At 46.0% G+C, this 16,022-nt stretch overlaps 2 protein-coding genes across 7 annotated transcripts in view; one reads left to right on the top strand and one right to left on the bottom strand.

Moving 5' to 3' along the window:
* LOC110507059 (cell adhesion molecule DSCAML1) overlaps window positions 1-7,760 on the top strand; it is a 156,840-nt gene extending 149,080 nt beyond the window's left edge. For 3 of the 5 annotated variants that reach the window (XM_036964924.2, XM_036964922.2, XM_090224320.1), the window contains 6 exons: window positions 1,095-1,125; window positions 1,348-1,469; window positions 1,662-1,814; window positions 2,044-2,238; window positions 2,545-2,880; window positions 3,067-7,760. In XM_036964924.2, coding sequence (XP_036820819.2) covers window positions 1,095-1,125; window positions 1,348-1,469; window positions 1,662-1,814; window positions 2,044-2,238; window positions 2,545-2,880; window positions 3,067-3,575 — 1,346 coding nt within the window. In that variant the 3' untranslated portion in view covers window positions 3,576-7,760. The remainder of the gene's footprint in view (window positions 1-1,094; window positions 1,126-1,347; window positions 1,470-1,661; window positions 1,815-2,043; window positions 2,239-2,544; window positions 2,881-3,066) is intronic. The other 2 variants (XM_036964925.2, XM_036964923.2) reach the window with 1 other exon arrangement.
* Window positions 7,761-7,990: 230 nt separating this feature from the next.
* LOC149971216 (uncharacterized) lies at window positions 7,991-14,002 on the bottom strand. Of its 2 annotated transcripts, none has more exons than XM_090224321.1 (4): window positions 13,474-14,002; window positions 12,689-12,802; window positions 10,836-10,878; window positions 7,991-10,378 (listed from the first exon to the last, which is right to left on the bottom strand). In XM_090224321.1, exons 1-4 carry the CDS (start codon window positions 13,525-13,527, stop codon window positions 10,167-10,169), a joined length of 423 nt encoding a protein of 140 aa, XP_090080447.1. In that variant the 5' UTR covers window positions 13,528-14,002; the 3' UTR covers window positions 7,991-10,166. The 2 variants fall into 2 exon arrangements, with proteins under 2 accessions (XP_090080447.1, XP_090080448.1); XM_090224322.1 differs by having other exon boundaries at window positions 7,991-10,291; window positions 13,474-13,792.
* Window positions 14,003-16,022: the final 2,020 nt, after the last annotated feature.

Raw genomic sequence — 16,022 nt, 5'->3', positions numbered from 1 at the left:
GAGGTAAGGGAGGGAACGGGGGGAGAGGGGCGCGAAAGAGAAGAGACTGAAGCGACTGAGAGGTGAGGGAGGGAACGGGGGGAGAGGGGCGCGAAAGAGAAGAGACTGAAGCGACTGAGAGGTGAGGGAGGGAACGGGGGGAGAGGGGCGCGAAAGAGAAGAGACTGAAGCGACTGAGAGGTGAGGGAGGGAACGGGGGCGGTGAGGAAGAGAAGAGACTGAAGAGACAGAGGTGAGGGAGGGAACGGGGGCGGTGAGGAAGAGAAGAGACTGAAGAGACTGAGAGGTGAGGGAGGGAACGGGGGAGGGGGGGGAAAGAAGAGAAGAGACTGAAGAGACTGAGAGGTAAGGGAGGGAACGGGGGGAGAGGGGCGCGAAAGAGAAGAGACTGAAGCGACTGAGAGGTGAGGGAGGGAACGGGGGAGGGGGGGAAGAGAAGAGAAGAGACTGAAGAGACTGAGAGGTAAGTGAGGGAACGGGGGGAGAGGGGCGCGAAAGAGAAAAGACTGAAGCGACTGAGAGGTGAGGGAGGGAACGGGGGAGGGGGGGAAGAGAAGAGAAGAGACTGAAGAGACTGAGAGGTAAGGGAGGGAACGGGGGGAGAGGGGCGCGAAAGAGAAAAGACTGAAGCGACTGAGAGGTGAGGGAGGGAACGGGGGGAGAGGGGCGCAAAAGAGAAGAGACTGAAGCGACTGAGAGGTGAGGGAGGGAACGGGGGGAGAGGGGCGCGAAAGAGAAGAGACTGAAGCGACTGAGAGGTGAGGGAGGGAACGGGGGGAGAGGGGCGCGAAAGAGAAGAGACTGAAGCGACTGAGAGGTGAGGGAGGGAACGGGGGAGGGGGGGTGGAGGGGGAGGAAGAGAGAGGTGTGGAGTAGAGCTATGAGGTTGAGTAAGGGAGGGAGCGAAAGAGAAGAGAGGGGTGAGAGAATGAAGGAGAGGTGTGGAGAAGAGACTGAGGGGTGAGAGAGCGAGAGAGAGAGAGAGAGAGAGAGTGAGCGGGAGGAGAGGACATTTTGGAGAGAGCGTAAGGAAGATCTGACTAAATTGTGCTCCATATAACTGAAGCCCTGCTCTTTCTTTACGTTCCCTCAAGATGCCAAAAGCCTGGCTGAGATGCTGATCAGGTAATATAGCTTATCTCTGCTGTTCCTCTGTTTACAGTTCATACCCCCAAGGGAAACATTCATACAACACACTGAAATTAACATTGTAGAAAACATTGGTTACCTTACTTCTCCATACAGTAAATGTCTTAAAAGATGGAAAGATAAATCCTATTTCTGAAAAAGGGGATTTACGCTCTGTGTGTGTGTGTGTGTGTGTGTGTGTGCCTTGTGTCCCTGGAGCAGTAAGAATAACCGGAGCTTTGACACCCCTGTGAAAGGGCCCCCCCAGGGCCCCCGACTCCACATCGATATCCCCAGAGTCCAGCTGCTCATCGAGGACAAGGAAGGCATCAAGCAGATCGGTCGGTGCCGTGTGTGTATATGTCTGTGTGTGTGTGTATATGTCTGTGTGTGTTGCTGTGTTTTGATGAGTGCCTACCTGATACAGATGTTATTACTCTTTTCGGCCTGCGCTATAATGCAAATGTGTGTTCATGAATGAGTATGACTCATCAGTCGTGAATAATTGTTGCTTCTGTCAACCCCTCTGCTAGGTGAAGACAAAGCCACCATCCCAGTGACGGACACAGAGTTCAGCCAGAATGTGAATCCACAGAGCTTCTGTACGGGCGTGTCTGTGCATCACCCCGCCCTCATCCAGAACACCGGCCCTCTGATTGACATGTCCGATATCAGACCAGGGACCAGTAAGTGGAGAGCCCTAACTGCCCTACATCGTAGAGTTCTATTCTATCTTGTCCATTCCTTCCATCATTGCCTTCAACTTGCTGACTCTTTTGTTCTCCTCCCTTTCTCCCACCTCCTTCCTCCCTCTCCCCCTGTCCTTCCTCCCACCTCTCCTCCTTCCTCCCCTCCTCCACCTCTCCTACCTTCCTCCCTCTCTTCCCTCTCCTCCCTCCCTCTCTCCCCCGGTAGACCCGGTGTCGAGGAAGAGCGTGAAGTCGGCCCACAGTACGAGGAACCGCTACTCCAGCCAGTGGACCCTGACCAAGTGCCAGTCGTCTACGCCCGCCCGTACCCTCACCTCCGACTGGCGCACCGTGGGCTCCCAGCATGGCATCACCGTCACCGAGAGCGACAGCTACAGCGCCAGCCTCTCACAGGACACGGGTGAGCCTGGCATATCTTGCACACACACACACACACACACACTCATGACACACACACTTTCTTGTAACACACACACAGTATTGACACATGCATACATACAGACATATACGAAGGACACAAGTGAGCCACCCAAAACATAGGCTACATACATACACACTGTAGTGCAAGGAGATGGTGTAAGATTTGGGCATTTCATGTACAACACCAACTCTCTCTCTCTCTCTCTCTCTGTCACTCTGTCGCTCTCTCTCGCTCTGCCTCTCGCCCTCTGTCTCCCGCTCTTTCTCCCTCTCTCTTTGTCATCAGATAAGGGGCGTAACAGCATGGTGTCCACAGAGAGCGCGTCCTCCACCTACGAGGAGCTGGCGCGGGCCTACGAACACGCCAAGCTTGAGGAGCACCTGCAGCACGCCAAGTTTGAGATCACCGAGTGCTTCATCTCCGACAGTTCCTCAGACCAGATGACCACGGGCACCAACGACAACGGCGACAGCATGACCTCCATGAGCACGCCGTCCGAGACGGGCCTGTGTCGCTTCACCGCCTCGCCACCCAAACCCCAGGAATATGACCGCGGAAGACCTACCAACGTAGCCGTGCCCATCCCCCACCGCGCCAACAAGAGCGAGTGGACTGGCAAAAGTGAGTATGAGACCTGCCCTTGATTAGAATGATCCTATAGGTTGGTGTAATGTAAAGGCCTCTAAGCATGGTTAGGGTGAGCAGGGTTGATTGCTGTACTTTAGACACATACCGGTACTCTGACATATAACAAATGTGCCTGATAAAGATGCTTGTCAAATCCTCTCTTTCATCCCCTCATCCCAGGTGACTACTGTAACCTTCCCCTCTACATGAAGACAGACCCTTTCTTCCGGAAGCAGTCGGAGCTGCATGACCCGTGCCCGGTGGTGCCGCCCCGCGAGGCCCCCAGCCGCAGCCTGGCCCAGCGGGCGTACCACACCCAAGGCCGCCATATGACTCTGGACTCCTCCAAGCAGCAGCAGGCTCTGACTGTGGGCCACGCAGGCCTGGCCGGCCTCAGCGCCTCAGGGGGAGCATCAGGGGGTGGTGGTGGTGTAGGAGGGGCGACTGGAGGGCCGTCTGGTGGTTCCAGCACCACCTCCCTGTCTCAGAGGACTCTCACCATGCCCGGTTCCTCCTCTTCATCTGCCCAGAGCGCTGCTGCTGCCGCTGCCGCCTCGGCCAGCGGGGGAGCCACGGGGGGAGACTCCAGAGACCCCCTGCTGGAGAGCAGCTCGTCAGGCCTGGGCAGACTAGAGAGACAGAAGCAGGCGGCTGGCGGGGCCTACTCCAAATCGTATACACTGGTGTAGCTGGAGCCACTGGTGGAGATGTTGGAGCCTTGGGAAGGGTTAGGGGCCACACAGACGCACGTACACACACCTGGCGCCTGCACTGTCAGGCCAGAGGGGCCGCTCGGCAGGGGCCAGATTGAGGTTTTTATAGCACAGGAGTTCGTCTTCTTTCTGCCAGTTTGTGTTTTCTCTGTCTATCCTTTTCTCTCTCTCTGTTTCTCTCTCTCATTCTCTTACTCTCTATTTTTTTATTTGACCTTCCCTGGAAATAACTTGCCAAACGCAACATAATTGTAATATTTGTTTTTTCAAACTTTTATTTTCTTCTCTCTCTCTCTCTCTCATATTATCTGTTAAGACACCTCAGAACTTCTGCACAAACTACATTCCCATGTGCACTTCTTTTCTTGAATTCAGAACGGTAAACGAAAAGAACCAATATATTTAGAGTTTCACATAAACCTGTCCAGATGTTTTTAGGCTGTTTTACGTGTTCCTTTTTCATATCTCTGAACAGAGAGTTCAGAGTTCATACAAGCAGCGCATTGCCACGGAAAGTGCTTATGCATAAACCAACAACCTTGGTGTCTGTCTCTGGTCCTCCAAAGCCATCCTGGTAGGGACTCACACAAACAGGCAACAGACTGTGGTTTCAACGACGATGTTGGGGGAGTCTCTGGGGAGTCTCGGGAGATTCCCCCCCCCCCCCCCACGCAATTCATGACACGGTATAGAGTGTTGATGACTCTTTTATAGGACACCAGGAAACAGAGCGAGAGGGGAAAAACTGGAATCGTCTTCACACGAAAGATGAGTCTGAACAGTTTTATTTTATTTGTTTTTTCTCTTCCTCTTTTGGAATATATATATATATATACTCATGTGCATTAAGATGGTAGAATGGGTTCACAGAACCTTCACAAGCCTGCGTGTGTGCGTGTATATGTGTATATATGTATACATGTGGCTGGCACACACCTGCAGTGGCCCTTTCTAATCAATCTGTATGCTGACTCCTTGGCGGAGGCGCGAGTTAAAAAAACCTCCCGTCCATCTGCTACTGACAGTGTTTCGGGGACGATGAGGTCACGCTGTACAACGTCACATGTCGGTCTCTCCCTTCTGGACTTTGGTTGGCCCGGTGTGTTTGACACCGGCAACATCGCCTTGGAGACGATGAGTTGATTTGCCGTGCATTAGAGGTGCCACCCCTCCTCTTGGTCCTCTCTCTCTCTCTCTCGTTCTCTCCGTCCCTCTGAGGCAGGGAGAAGACCCTTTGTCCTGTCCTTAACTTGGTGCCAGACACTCCCATTCCTTCATACTACCCCTCGGTCGACCCAAACCCCTGTAACCCTTCCCCACCACCCCACACCCTCCATACCCCACACCCCCGCCCTCCATACCCCACACCCCCGCCCTCCATACCCCACCCCACCCCATACAGTCTCACTGTGACCTTCTAGCACACTCTGCTAGGCAGACAGACATTTATGACAATAGTTGGGACTGACTGACAACTGGACTGCAGGACGACAGAAGGACTGACTGATAAAAGATGAAACAGACCACAAGATGGATGGATGAACGAGTTTCAGATTGAAACAGAGGTGAATATACAGACATGATAACGCAGCGAGGAACATAGATTTGCAGGGAGAGATGGAAAGATAAGGCCGACCAAAGAGTCGTAAGTGTTTAGGGAAGGATGAAAGAGATGGCAGGTGAACATGAGTTATTCTTATGAAATGAGGTGGTCTCAAGAATAAATATGTTGTCTATAAGGCCCCCCCCCCCCCATCCCACTAAAATGTATTTCAACTTATTGTCGGGTTCTGTTGACGTTTCTGTTTATTTATATTATTCATTATAAACCCAAAGCTTAGCCCCATGACAAAGAAACGTCCCCAAAAAAAAAATAATTGCTCACAATATTTGCAATGGAACATTTCAAATCAGGGCTCTCACAATATATATATATATAAAAAAATATATATACAATATTTGTTGTCAAAGATATGTACATATATATTTATATCTAAATATATAGCAAATATATAACTATTGAATGAAGCAGAGAGATATGAAGTCATCGTAATTAAAACAAATATATGAAAATATAAAAAGTGAGACAATCGCTCAGTTGGAAGAAGCCGTCGGTTAGGAGGAAGAGTGGAGGAAGAGGAGAAAGTGGGCTGAAGAAACGGCTAGCACAACCAAGAAAGCTATAGATGGATGAAATAGAGAGCGGGCTACGGTATCTGAGGCCGAGTTTGGGAATGTGAACATTGATGTGAACACTGCCCATCTGCCAGGTACACAGGTAGCTACGGTGCAGGAGCACAACTACACCGAACATGCCATTCAGGATGCAAAGTGTCTAAGTAGTTAATGATGGGTAGGACCTTAGCCAGTGAGGTCCGTTGCAAACTAATGCTGTCGATTTAGCATTTTGTAATGGTCAGAATGGCTTGTGGTCTGTGAAACCAATGGCAGCCAGTGTGGTTACTGTGTCTAATAACATCAGACCTGTGGTTGATTTGGTTTGGAGTTGCCCCTGTGGTCCACTGTGGTGGCGAATAGACACTGCTGTAGTTTTGTGATCGGAATGGTTTTTGTGGTCAGTGAGGTAAAGTGTGTTCATTGTCGTCAGCACAACCCTCTTTTTAATTGTACCTGTGGAAAGGGTGAGGGACATCACTGACGTGAGAGAGGAAGATTTCAGGGAACCCCTAATCGTTTCTAAGTACTTGTACTGGATAGTTAGTGCGTAGCAGCTTCAGCACTGAGTCACTTAGCTGAGGCAACATCCACTGTTGATTTCAGCTCAGAGCCCAACCCTGGCACGCCTAACCCTGGCACATGGGGATTCAGGTAACTGTGGTGGGCATTGCCAAGGCACCAACCCACCTTCTTATTGTCTACGTCCCCAAATCTAAGGCCAACTTAGAAGCATGACCCTACTTCAGGTGTTACGAGAGTACAAAGGGTGGAACCAAAATGTAACCTGTTGTATTGCACCTTCCGAGGGGGTGTTCGTGTTGACGCCCCCCATGACGTCTCATGACTGAACTTAGTGAAGACAGCACATAGTGACCTCTGTGTTTTACCGTTGTCATTATGTCCCTGCACAGTATTCCTATTCCGGACATACATATAACTGTTAGAACTGCTCATAACTGAGAACATTCAAGCTCCCTGCCTGTTGTAGACAGTGAACAGGACAGGGAGCGTTTGCAGAGAGAAGAATCTTTCCTTTCCGTTGATATTATTATGGTACTGTTTATTTTTGCTTTGGCTTCCTTGGTTATGCAATTATCTTGAAACGGTTTGAGACACACAGTGGTGCCACGTGAAGTGGCAGGCCTGTCTAGCCAATTGAAATCAGGGACTCCCTATCTCCAACCAATCACAGGAAAAACTGTGTGCATATTGGGCGGGGTCAGGAATCAAACTCTCCCCAACCTACCCTAACTTTTGCCCCACCTATTTGACTAATCAGACCGTCATTTACACCTGGTAATAACATGTGCCCTGTGATCAGATTTGTCTCAAAATGTCTACTCCAGCCCAATTTGATCGGGTATGACTGGACGTGACCAAAGATCCATTCCCAGGACACATGTTAATACCAGGACTAAAGGGAGGTCTCAGATCCCCCCCCCCCCCCCCCCCCTGCACCTCCTGCCACAACAGCATCGCTACCCCACTAATTAAAGACTCTTGTACATAGCGAAGTGTTTTGTATAAATACCTTGAATAACCTTGAAACAAGAGAGGGTTAAAGAGAACTATAGAATTATAGCCCCACTGCTTACAATTAGAGTTTTGAATGGGGCAACAAACCACATACGGCTTTCACAATTGGTTCCTCTTTTTCCAGGAGGTTTTGTTGAGTTCATTTTTGGGGGCCATTGATTGCTTTGTATTGATTTCTTTCTTGTAGTATTTTTAAATTTTTTATTTCTTTTGAGGAAAAACGGCATTGCATGCTCTGAATATTTTGCTGGTTATAAAAAGGACAATGTAGAAACAAACACGAGAAAGGGGTGAGGGGGCGGAAAGCATTCCTAAACTTTTATGGAAAAAGTTGCTTCAATTTGCAATTGCTTGTTTAACTCTACCGTTTTTTTTTTTCTATGAAAACAAACAAAACCAGAAAAAGAGTACTCCAACACCTTGTGCAATAAAGCTATCTTTCTATGAGTCACGTCTTTCCTTTTCCATCCTTTCCTTCATGCTGGATCAAGGGGTGTATTTATTTGCACAGACCGTGGCAAAATGTTTTGCAGTGGGAAACGTTTTGAAACTAAAACGAGCAAGTCTTATTGAAAACCTCACAAGAATGACTGATTATACGGTAGGAAATAACACACGTGTGGAATTAGAGCAATCCATTACTTCAACACGAGGTAACAAAAAGAGAACCAGTCCAGTATTACTGAGGGGTTTAATGGAGTTTGTTGGACATATATGTTATTTTACAATCCATCTATTTGATACGTACTGTAATGCATACAGTACAATGTGCATGCTCTCACACAGACGCTGACGCACACATGCAAACATACTCTCGCACATTTTATTTAACCTTTATTAAACTAGACAAGTCAGTGAAGAACAAGTTCTTATTTACAATGACGGCCTAGGAACGGTGGGCGAACTGCCTTGTTCAGGGGGCAGAACGACAGATGTTTACCTTGTCAGCTCAGGGATTCGATCTAACAACCTTTTGGTTACTTGCCCAACGCTCTAACCACTAGGCTACCTGCCGCACGTAAATATCTTCACAAATACATGTCGATAAGCATATAAAGGACCTATGATTCATGTATACATATATTTTTAGTCACATAGTGAAACACAGGATGTGTGTAACATTTTGTCACTTAAATGAGTGATTGAATGTCTGTGTCATGTTCGACACACAGTACCAGTCAAAATTTGGACACACGTACCAATTCCAGAGTTGATTTTTTACTATGTTCTACATTGTATAATAATAGTGAAGACATAAACACTATGAACACATATGGAGTCATTGTAGTAACCAAAAAAGTGTTAAACAAATCAAAAATATTTTTTTTTATTTGAGGTTCTTCAAAGTAGCCAACCCTGATGACAGCTTTGGACACTTGGCATTCTCTCAATCAACTTCATGTGGTAGTCACCTGGAAAAACCATTTTAATTAACAGGTGTGCCTTGTCATAAGTTAATATGTGGAATTTCTTTCCTCAATGCATTTGAGCAATTTAATTGTGTTGTGACAAGGTAGTGGGTGGTATGTAGAAGATAGCCCTATTTGGTAACAGCTCAAATAAGGAAAGAGAAACGACAGTCCGTCATTACTTTAAGCCATGAAGGTAATTTCAAGAACTTGGAAAGTTTCCTCAAGTGCAGTCGCAAAAACCATGACCTGCTGTGTTTAAACTTGCTCTCAATGAGATCCGCCACAAGAAAGGAAGACCCAGAGTTACCTCTGCTACAGAGGCTACGTTCATTAGTTACCAGACTCAGAAATTGCAGCCCAAATAAATGAGTTCAAGCAACAGACACATCTCAACATCAACTGTTCAGAAGAGACTGTGTGAATCACGCCTTCATGGTTGAATTGCTGCAAAGAAACCACTACTAAAGGACATCAATAAAAATAAGAGACTTGCAAGTGACACGGGCAATGGACATTAGACCTGTGGAAATCTGTCCTTTGGTCTGATGAGTCCAAATTAGAGATTTTTGGTTCCAACCGCCGTGTCTTTGTGAGACGCAGAGTAGGTGAACGGATGATCTCCGCAAGTGTGGTTCTTACCGTGAAGCATGGAGGAGGAGGTGTGATGGGGTGGGGGTGCTTTGCTGGTGAAACTGTCAGTGATTTATTTAGAATTCAAGGCACACTTAACCAGCATGGTTACCATTCTGCAGCGATACGCCATCCCATCTGGTTTGTGCTTAGTGGGACTGTCATTTGTTTTTCAACAGGACTATGACCCAACACACCTCCAGGCTGTGTAAGGGCTATTTGACCAAGAAGGAGAGTGATGGAGTGCTGCATCAGATGACATGTTCTCCACAATCACCTGACTTCAACCCATTTGAGATGGTTTGGGATGAGTTGGACCGCAGACTGAAAGAAAAGCAGCCAACAAGTGTTCAGCAAATGTTGGAACTCTTTCACGATTGTTGTAAAAGCATTCCAGGTGAAGCTGGTTGAAAGAGTGTGCAAAGCTGTCATCAAGGCAAAGTAGCTTTGAAGAATCTAAAATATATTTTGATTTGTTTAACACTTTTTTGGTTACTACATGATTCCATTTGTGATATTTCATAGTTTTGATGTCTTCATTAATATTCTACAATGTAGAAAATAGCAAAAATAAAGAAAATACTTGAATGAGCAGGTGTGTCCAAACGTTTGACTGGTCTTTCATATAAAGTCAATCTATGTCTATGCTATTTCCTTTGGTATACATGCTATGAAAAATGGCTAACGGAGTTAGATGACATCTTTGGTCCTCTGCTCTTTACATTTCAGAGAGGACTCTGTCTTGTCTGTCTGTTTGTGTATTTGTGTCCGTCTGTCTGTCATGCAGAGCTCCGGTGGTGCGGGTGTGGTTCTACTTGGTCTCCTTCTTCTTCTGCTGGTACTTCCTGAACTGGTTCTGAATGGTGGCGGCAGCTTTCTCCACGGGCAGAGTGGGGCTGAGAGGCGCCGCTGCACACCCGTTGCCGCACGCAGAGTCTTTCCGATCGCACGTCAGGAGACAGGGTACAGTCAAAGTGGCAACAGCAACAGCCAGCGTTGCATTGGGGAAGATGTCCGAATTTACTGTGTGTAACAATGTAGCAAGTACATGAGTAGTAAGGCACGAGTGGTCTTTAACGTCAGGGGTTATGAAGTTATATGTAGGATGTTATACGTATTATATGTAGCAAAGCCTCTATGTGGGTAGGTGATTATACTTCATTACTTTAGATATATTGCCGTGGACTGTTCAGTGTCATAGATAAGAAAAATATGAATCCACACACTCGTACGCTGCTCCCGAAGTGTTTTAAAGAGAAGAGGATGTCTCATCCAGTTAATGGGTTGTAATGAGGAAGGCCTAGTCAAACCTTTGTCCATTTCTCATTCAACACCGTGGGAGCAGCATACCAATGTGCCAATTAAAAAAATATATCTACATTTTTTTCCTCTCGGATTCAGCACCTGGGAAGTGTTTTCTAGATTTGCACATTTTTAAAAAAAAAACACTCTTTCAAACATTGTTTGGTCTCAGACTCACTCTTTCTGAACACTCCTACGCTGTTCCTCGTCTGGCCGTCGCACTGTAAAGAAGAATTCAGTGTGAAAGGATTACAGAAAAAGTCGTAAAGGGGCAATCTGCAGGTGAAAATGGAACAACTGTTTTGGGTCCTGATGGGGTACGGCAGTTGAACTAAGCTCATGACGCATTTATAGGTTATATTCTTCCAGAATCAATGGTTGCATATCATTTATACGTTAAAAAAAAATACATGGAGGTAGCAACTGCAGAATGTATCCCTCTCACTTACACACACACATACGCACTCACTCACTCACACACACACACACACACACCTGGCTACTGCCGGCATGCCTGATTGTCCATTTCCTGTTTGCTCAGTGTAAAAGGTGGAATGTTTGGACATGACTGTGTCATTCTGCACATGCCATTCCAAGACATCCCAACTCGCAGACAGGCAGCTATGTGTCCCCCATAGCTAAGGTCATGTGGCGAATGTAATTTTGCAGTGGGGTTTCAGTAGCCAATTCTGGAAATGCCGGTAATTGATGCTTTGTGGCCTTCAGCACTACAATAATGGAGGCCCGGGGGCAGTAAATACGCTGTGCGTTGTTGGATCCAAATGTGTTGCTAATTAGCTGTTCATTGTGTAATTCTATCATCACAATGGCATTGAAAAGGCTAAGTTATGCAATTTACATCTCTCAGTCGGTATGCTTTGGTCTCTCTGTGTCAGATTGTCTTTGCCCCCCCCCCCCCCCCCCCCCGCATCTGATGAGTATGGCAGACTAACAAAAAGTAGGCACCTCAAACATAATGATTTCATGAGATTTTCACAACCTTATTCTTAGCACATGTCTAGGGAAACTATACTGAGCACTGTTAGATACCTCTAGACCATATACCGCCCCTCCCCTGTACATTTGTTTAAGTTAGTTATTTCAGCAGATTTGCTATCCCTTCCACCAGAGATCACACAGCTACAGCTGCACATGTTCTTGACACAACTGTGGGCCTTTAGAAGAACCACACACACACTACCTCTCTGATCTCCGGTCTGGTTAAAGTCCACAGACACAAATCCCCTCAATAGGGATTACAGGTACCGCCTTCTGGAGGAGGTGAAGCCTGGGACTGGCCTGCCTGTCTGTCTGTCTGTCTGTCTGTCTGTCTGTCTGTCTGCCTGCCTGCCTGCCTGCCTGCCTGCCTGTCTGTCTGTCTGTCTGTCTGTCTGTCTGTCTGTCTGTCTGCCTGCCTTTCTCTGTGGAGCTGGGGCCCACATCATGTCCGACAGCAACTATTTTTAAAGTCATTTCAGATCAGGCTTTTCAAAATCAAAGGCTGCTCTGCCTTGTTATTGTAACACCAGAAGTTGTTGACTGTGCCCATGTAACTTTCTTTACAGATTCCATTGTTCCTCGTGAAATAGTTCTCAGAGAGGCCATTCTATCTTCCTCCTCTCCCTACGGGCTTTCTTGTGCACTGCTGCCATCCCCCACATCCTGCTCTTAATCCCAGCCTGAGCCGTCACTGCTGCTGGAACACATGACTACCTGCTGGCTGGATGTTGAGTCAAGGTCCTCAGTCAACGTTAACTGAGTCAAGGACACGCAGTGGGCGAGAGCGTGACTCCTCCTCCACAGCAGTCACTTCAGCACGTCACGTTGTGTGCGACGTTAACGAATCCAAAATATTAGACAAGGAGGTGTCCGAAACGGGTTGAAAGTCGAAGTGGTTTGTTTGAGTTGCTCACGTTATTCCACAAACCTGCTGCCGTGACACGTCGGAGATATATGTTACTAGGGAGGGGGGAGGAGAGAGGTGGTGTTAGGGGTGTGGTGCTGGAGGATGGGAATGTTTGAGGGACTGACCTCAGCTGTTGCGCTGCTCCTCCTTTTTTGTGACACGTGGTGCACCTGCCAGGGCAGAGGGTGGGTCACCAGGAAAGGCAACGGAGGATCACTGCGAGCAAATAGCACTCCTATCTGGGATAGACATGGAAAGGATTACATTTGCGTGGGTGTGTGTGTGTTCCTGAGCTTCCTGTTTACCTAAACGCCTGTGGAACTCTCATGTCGTGTGTGTGTGTGTGTGTGAGAGAGAAAGAGAGGGTCCTTAAACCCTGACTCTGTGTGTGAGAGGATTAAAGCCCCTTAAATCGGCGTGTGTGTGTGTGTTCATCCAATTACGTCAAATCCCGAAGTGAAACTATGAGGTCAAGTTGAGTATTGACCCTCCGTTCACTTTCCTTTTCACGCATACAGACCACTAATCAGGACAACATCCTCAATATTTTCGAATTAAAAACACTCGCTGTGGACAAAGCTATCTAAGATATTCATGCTCACGTTAAAAAAAAGAAAGCTAATCAAACAGAATTCCATACACCCCACCGTGCATATTGACAGACCCCAGGCTAATGGTAATCCTGATAAACTAAACTAAATGTAGCATTCAAAGTTATGACATACACGGACAACTCCTTAGTGTACTTTCATTGTGACATTCGATGACGTTATATAGAGCTAGCCAACGCCTGTCACATGTGCCACACGGTGGCACAAAGTCAAATAAACAAACGAATATCCACATCGAACTCCACAAGTCGAACCAGCTGTTAAAGGCACGTGAAATGTATCCATAGACCTGGTCTTACCTTTTCTACTACTCTGACCACCATGTACATAGCTGTTAACATGGTGACTATCATCGTGACAACTATTCCTTGATGCTTGGGATAGGCCGCGGTGATGTTGCTGATTTCCCTTACTGTCCTCGGTCCAGCCGTGAAAGAGAGATCCTGTACCCTCTGACAGATCCAAATGGTGGAGTGCGCAGTAGGATGCTTCGTGGGAAGTGGAAAACACAGAACCACACTGCTCTGTATGCGCGCACACACACACACACAAAAAATCACAGGCACCCGCACATTCTCTGCCACGGCAGCCTAAGACCAATAAATAGCTTTGCGGTACAGAAATAGAGAGGCGGTAATCTTTTCCTCTACGCACAACGTTCATCCCTCAGGTGTGCCCTCGCCTCCTTGACAGTCAGGGAAACTCTAGACTCTCTGGACAACCCAGGTGGCAAAAACATCATATATCATAAGGTAAGGAAGGCAATAGGTTAAGTCATATAGGCCAATTCACATTCATAGCGTGGTTGTTGGTTGGATAGTCTTAGTTGGGCATCCTGGTCTAGCAGATGCCACTGCAGGCCAGTCTGCCAGGGGTCAGATGTAATGCTACAGGTGAGCAGTAGCCAGGGCATACACACAGTATCCAGGGATTTGGGACCAGATTTAGTTTAGACATAACAACAGGGGTTACTGCCCGCTGGGCATGCCACTTAATTTCAGCGTGGATAATTGGGTAAGATCTAGTTTGTCTGCAAAATGAATAACCCTCTACTACACATCATTTCCCTCAGGCAATAGAAAACCCTTTTGCCCCAGCCCCCCAGGACAATAACATGACGTAGTTGTGTAGGAACCTTTAAAATAAACATATACAGTGCATTCTGAAAATATTCAGAACCCTTGACTTTTTCCACATTTTGTTGCATTATAACCTTATTCTAGATTTTTTAAAATTTTATTTCCTCATCAATCTACAAACAATACCCCATAATGACAAAGCAAAAACAGGTTTTACATTCTTTTGGCAAATGAATAAAAAAACGTCATTTGACATTTACATACAGTACCAGTCAAAGGTTTGGACACTCCTACTCATTCAGGGGTTTTTCTTTATTTGAACTATTTTCTACATTGTAGAATAATAGGGAAGGCATCAAAACTATGAAATAAGATATGAGGTAACCAAAAAAAGTGTTAAACAAATCAAAATATATTTTATAATTGAGATTCTTCAAAGTAGCCACCCTTAGCCTTGATGACAGCTTTGCACACTCTTGGCATTCTCTCAACCAGGTTCATTAGGTAGTCACCTGGAATGCATTTTAATTAACAGGTGTGCCTCGTTAAAAGTACATTTGTGGAATTTCTTTCCTTCTTGAGGCGTTTTGAGACAATCAGTTGTGTTGTGACAAGGTAGGGTCCATATTATGGCAGGAACAGCTCAAATAGAAAGAGAAAATTAGAGTACATCATTCTTAGGGCTAGGGTCTATTTTCCTGAATTTCTACCTGACTGACATGCCCAAAGTAAACTTCCTGTTACCCAGAAGCCAGGATATGCATATAATTGGTTAGCATTGGATAGAAAACACTTTGAAGTTTGTAGAAATGTTAAAATAATGTATGAGACTATAACACAATTTGATATGGTAGGAGAAAATCCAAAGAAAAACCAACTGGAATTATTCTTTTTTTTTTTAAGGTCCCAGGCTCTTATAATGGAAAGCTCAGGGTCCTATGCAATTCCAGCTCTCAGGTTGCAATTCCTGTTACTTCCACTAGATGTCAACAGTCTTTGTTCAAGGTTTCAGGCTTGTTCCTTCCAAAACGAGGAAGAATTTGTAGTTTCGGTACAGTCAGAGTGGAAAATCAGTCTGTCGGCGCGCGACGAAGAGGAGGTGCGCCTGCTAATTTTACTTTCTATTGAACATACTTCTTTCCATATGAAATATTATAGTTTATTGACATTTTAGGGTACCTAAGGATTACATAGAAACATAGTTTGACTTGTTTGAGCAAATTTTAGCTTTTTGGATTCCTTTGTCTGCATGTTGAACGATTGGATTACTGAAATCGATGGCACTGAACAGACTTTTTGGGATATAAAGAAGGATTTTATCTAACAAACCAACCATTCATGTGGTAGCTGGGACCCTTGATTGCAAACAGAGGAAGATTTTCAAAAGTAAGTGATTTATTTAAATCGCTATTTGTGATTTTATGAAGCCTGTGCTGGTTGAAAAATATGTTGATGTGGGGCACCGTCCTCAAACAATCTCATGGTGTGCTTTCGCTGTAAAGCCTACCATACATAAATCGGACAAGATTAACAAGAATTTAAGCTTTTAAGTTATATAAGATACTTGGTATGTTCAGAAATGTTTAATATTACCATTATATATTTGAATTGCGCGCCCTCCAATTTCACTGGATGTCGACAGCTGACGGGACGCCTATCCCTATTAAGTCATGAAGGTCAGTCAATGCAGAACATTTCAAGAACTTTGAAAGTTTCTTCAAGTGCCGTCGCAAAACCATCAAGCGCTATGATCAAGCGCTTATGTCTCT

The sequence above is a fragment of the Oncorhynchus mykiss genome, chromosome 27 (assembly GCF_057628025.1).
Source record: "Oncorhynchus mykiss isolate SJ-2025 chromosome 27, ASM5762802v1, whole genome shotgun sequence".
NCBI lineage: Eukaryota > Metazoa > Chordata > Actinopteri > Salmoniformes > Salmonidae > Oncorhynchus > Oncorhynchus mykiss.
The sequence above is the reverse complement of the archived record's forward strand: the minus strand, read 5'-3'. Positions and strand labels throughout refer to the sequence as shown.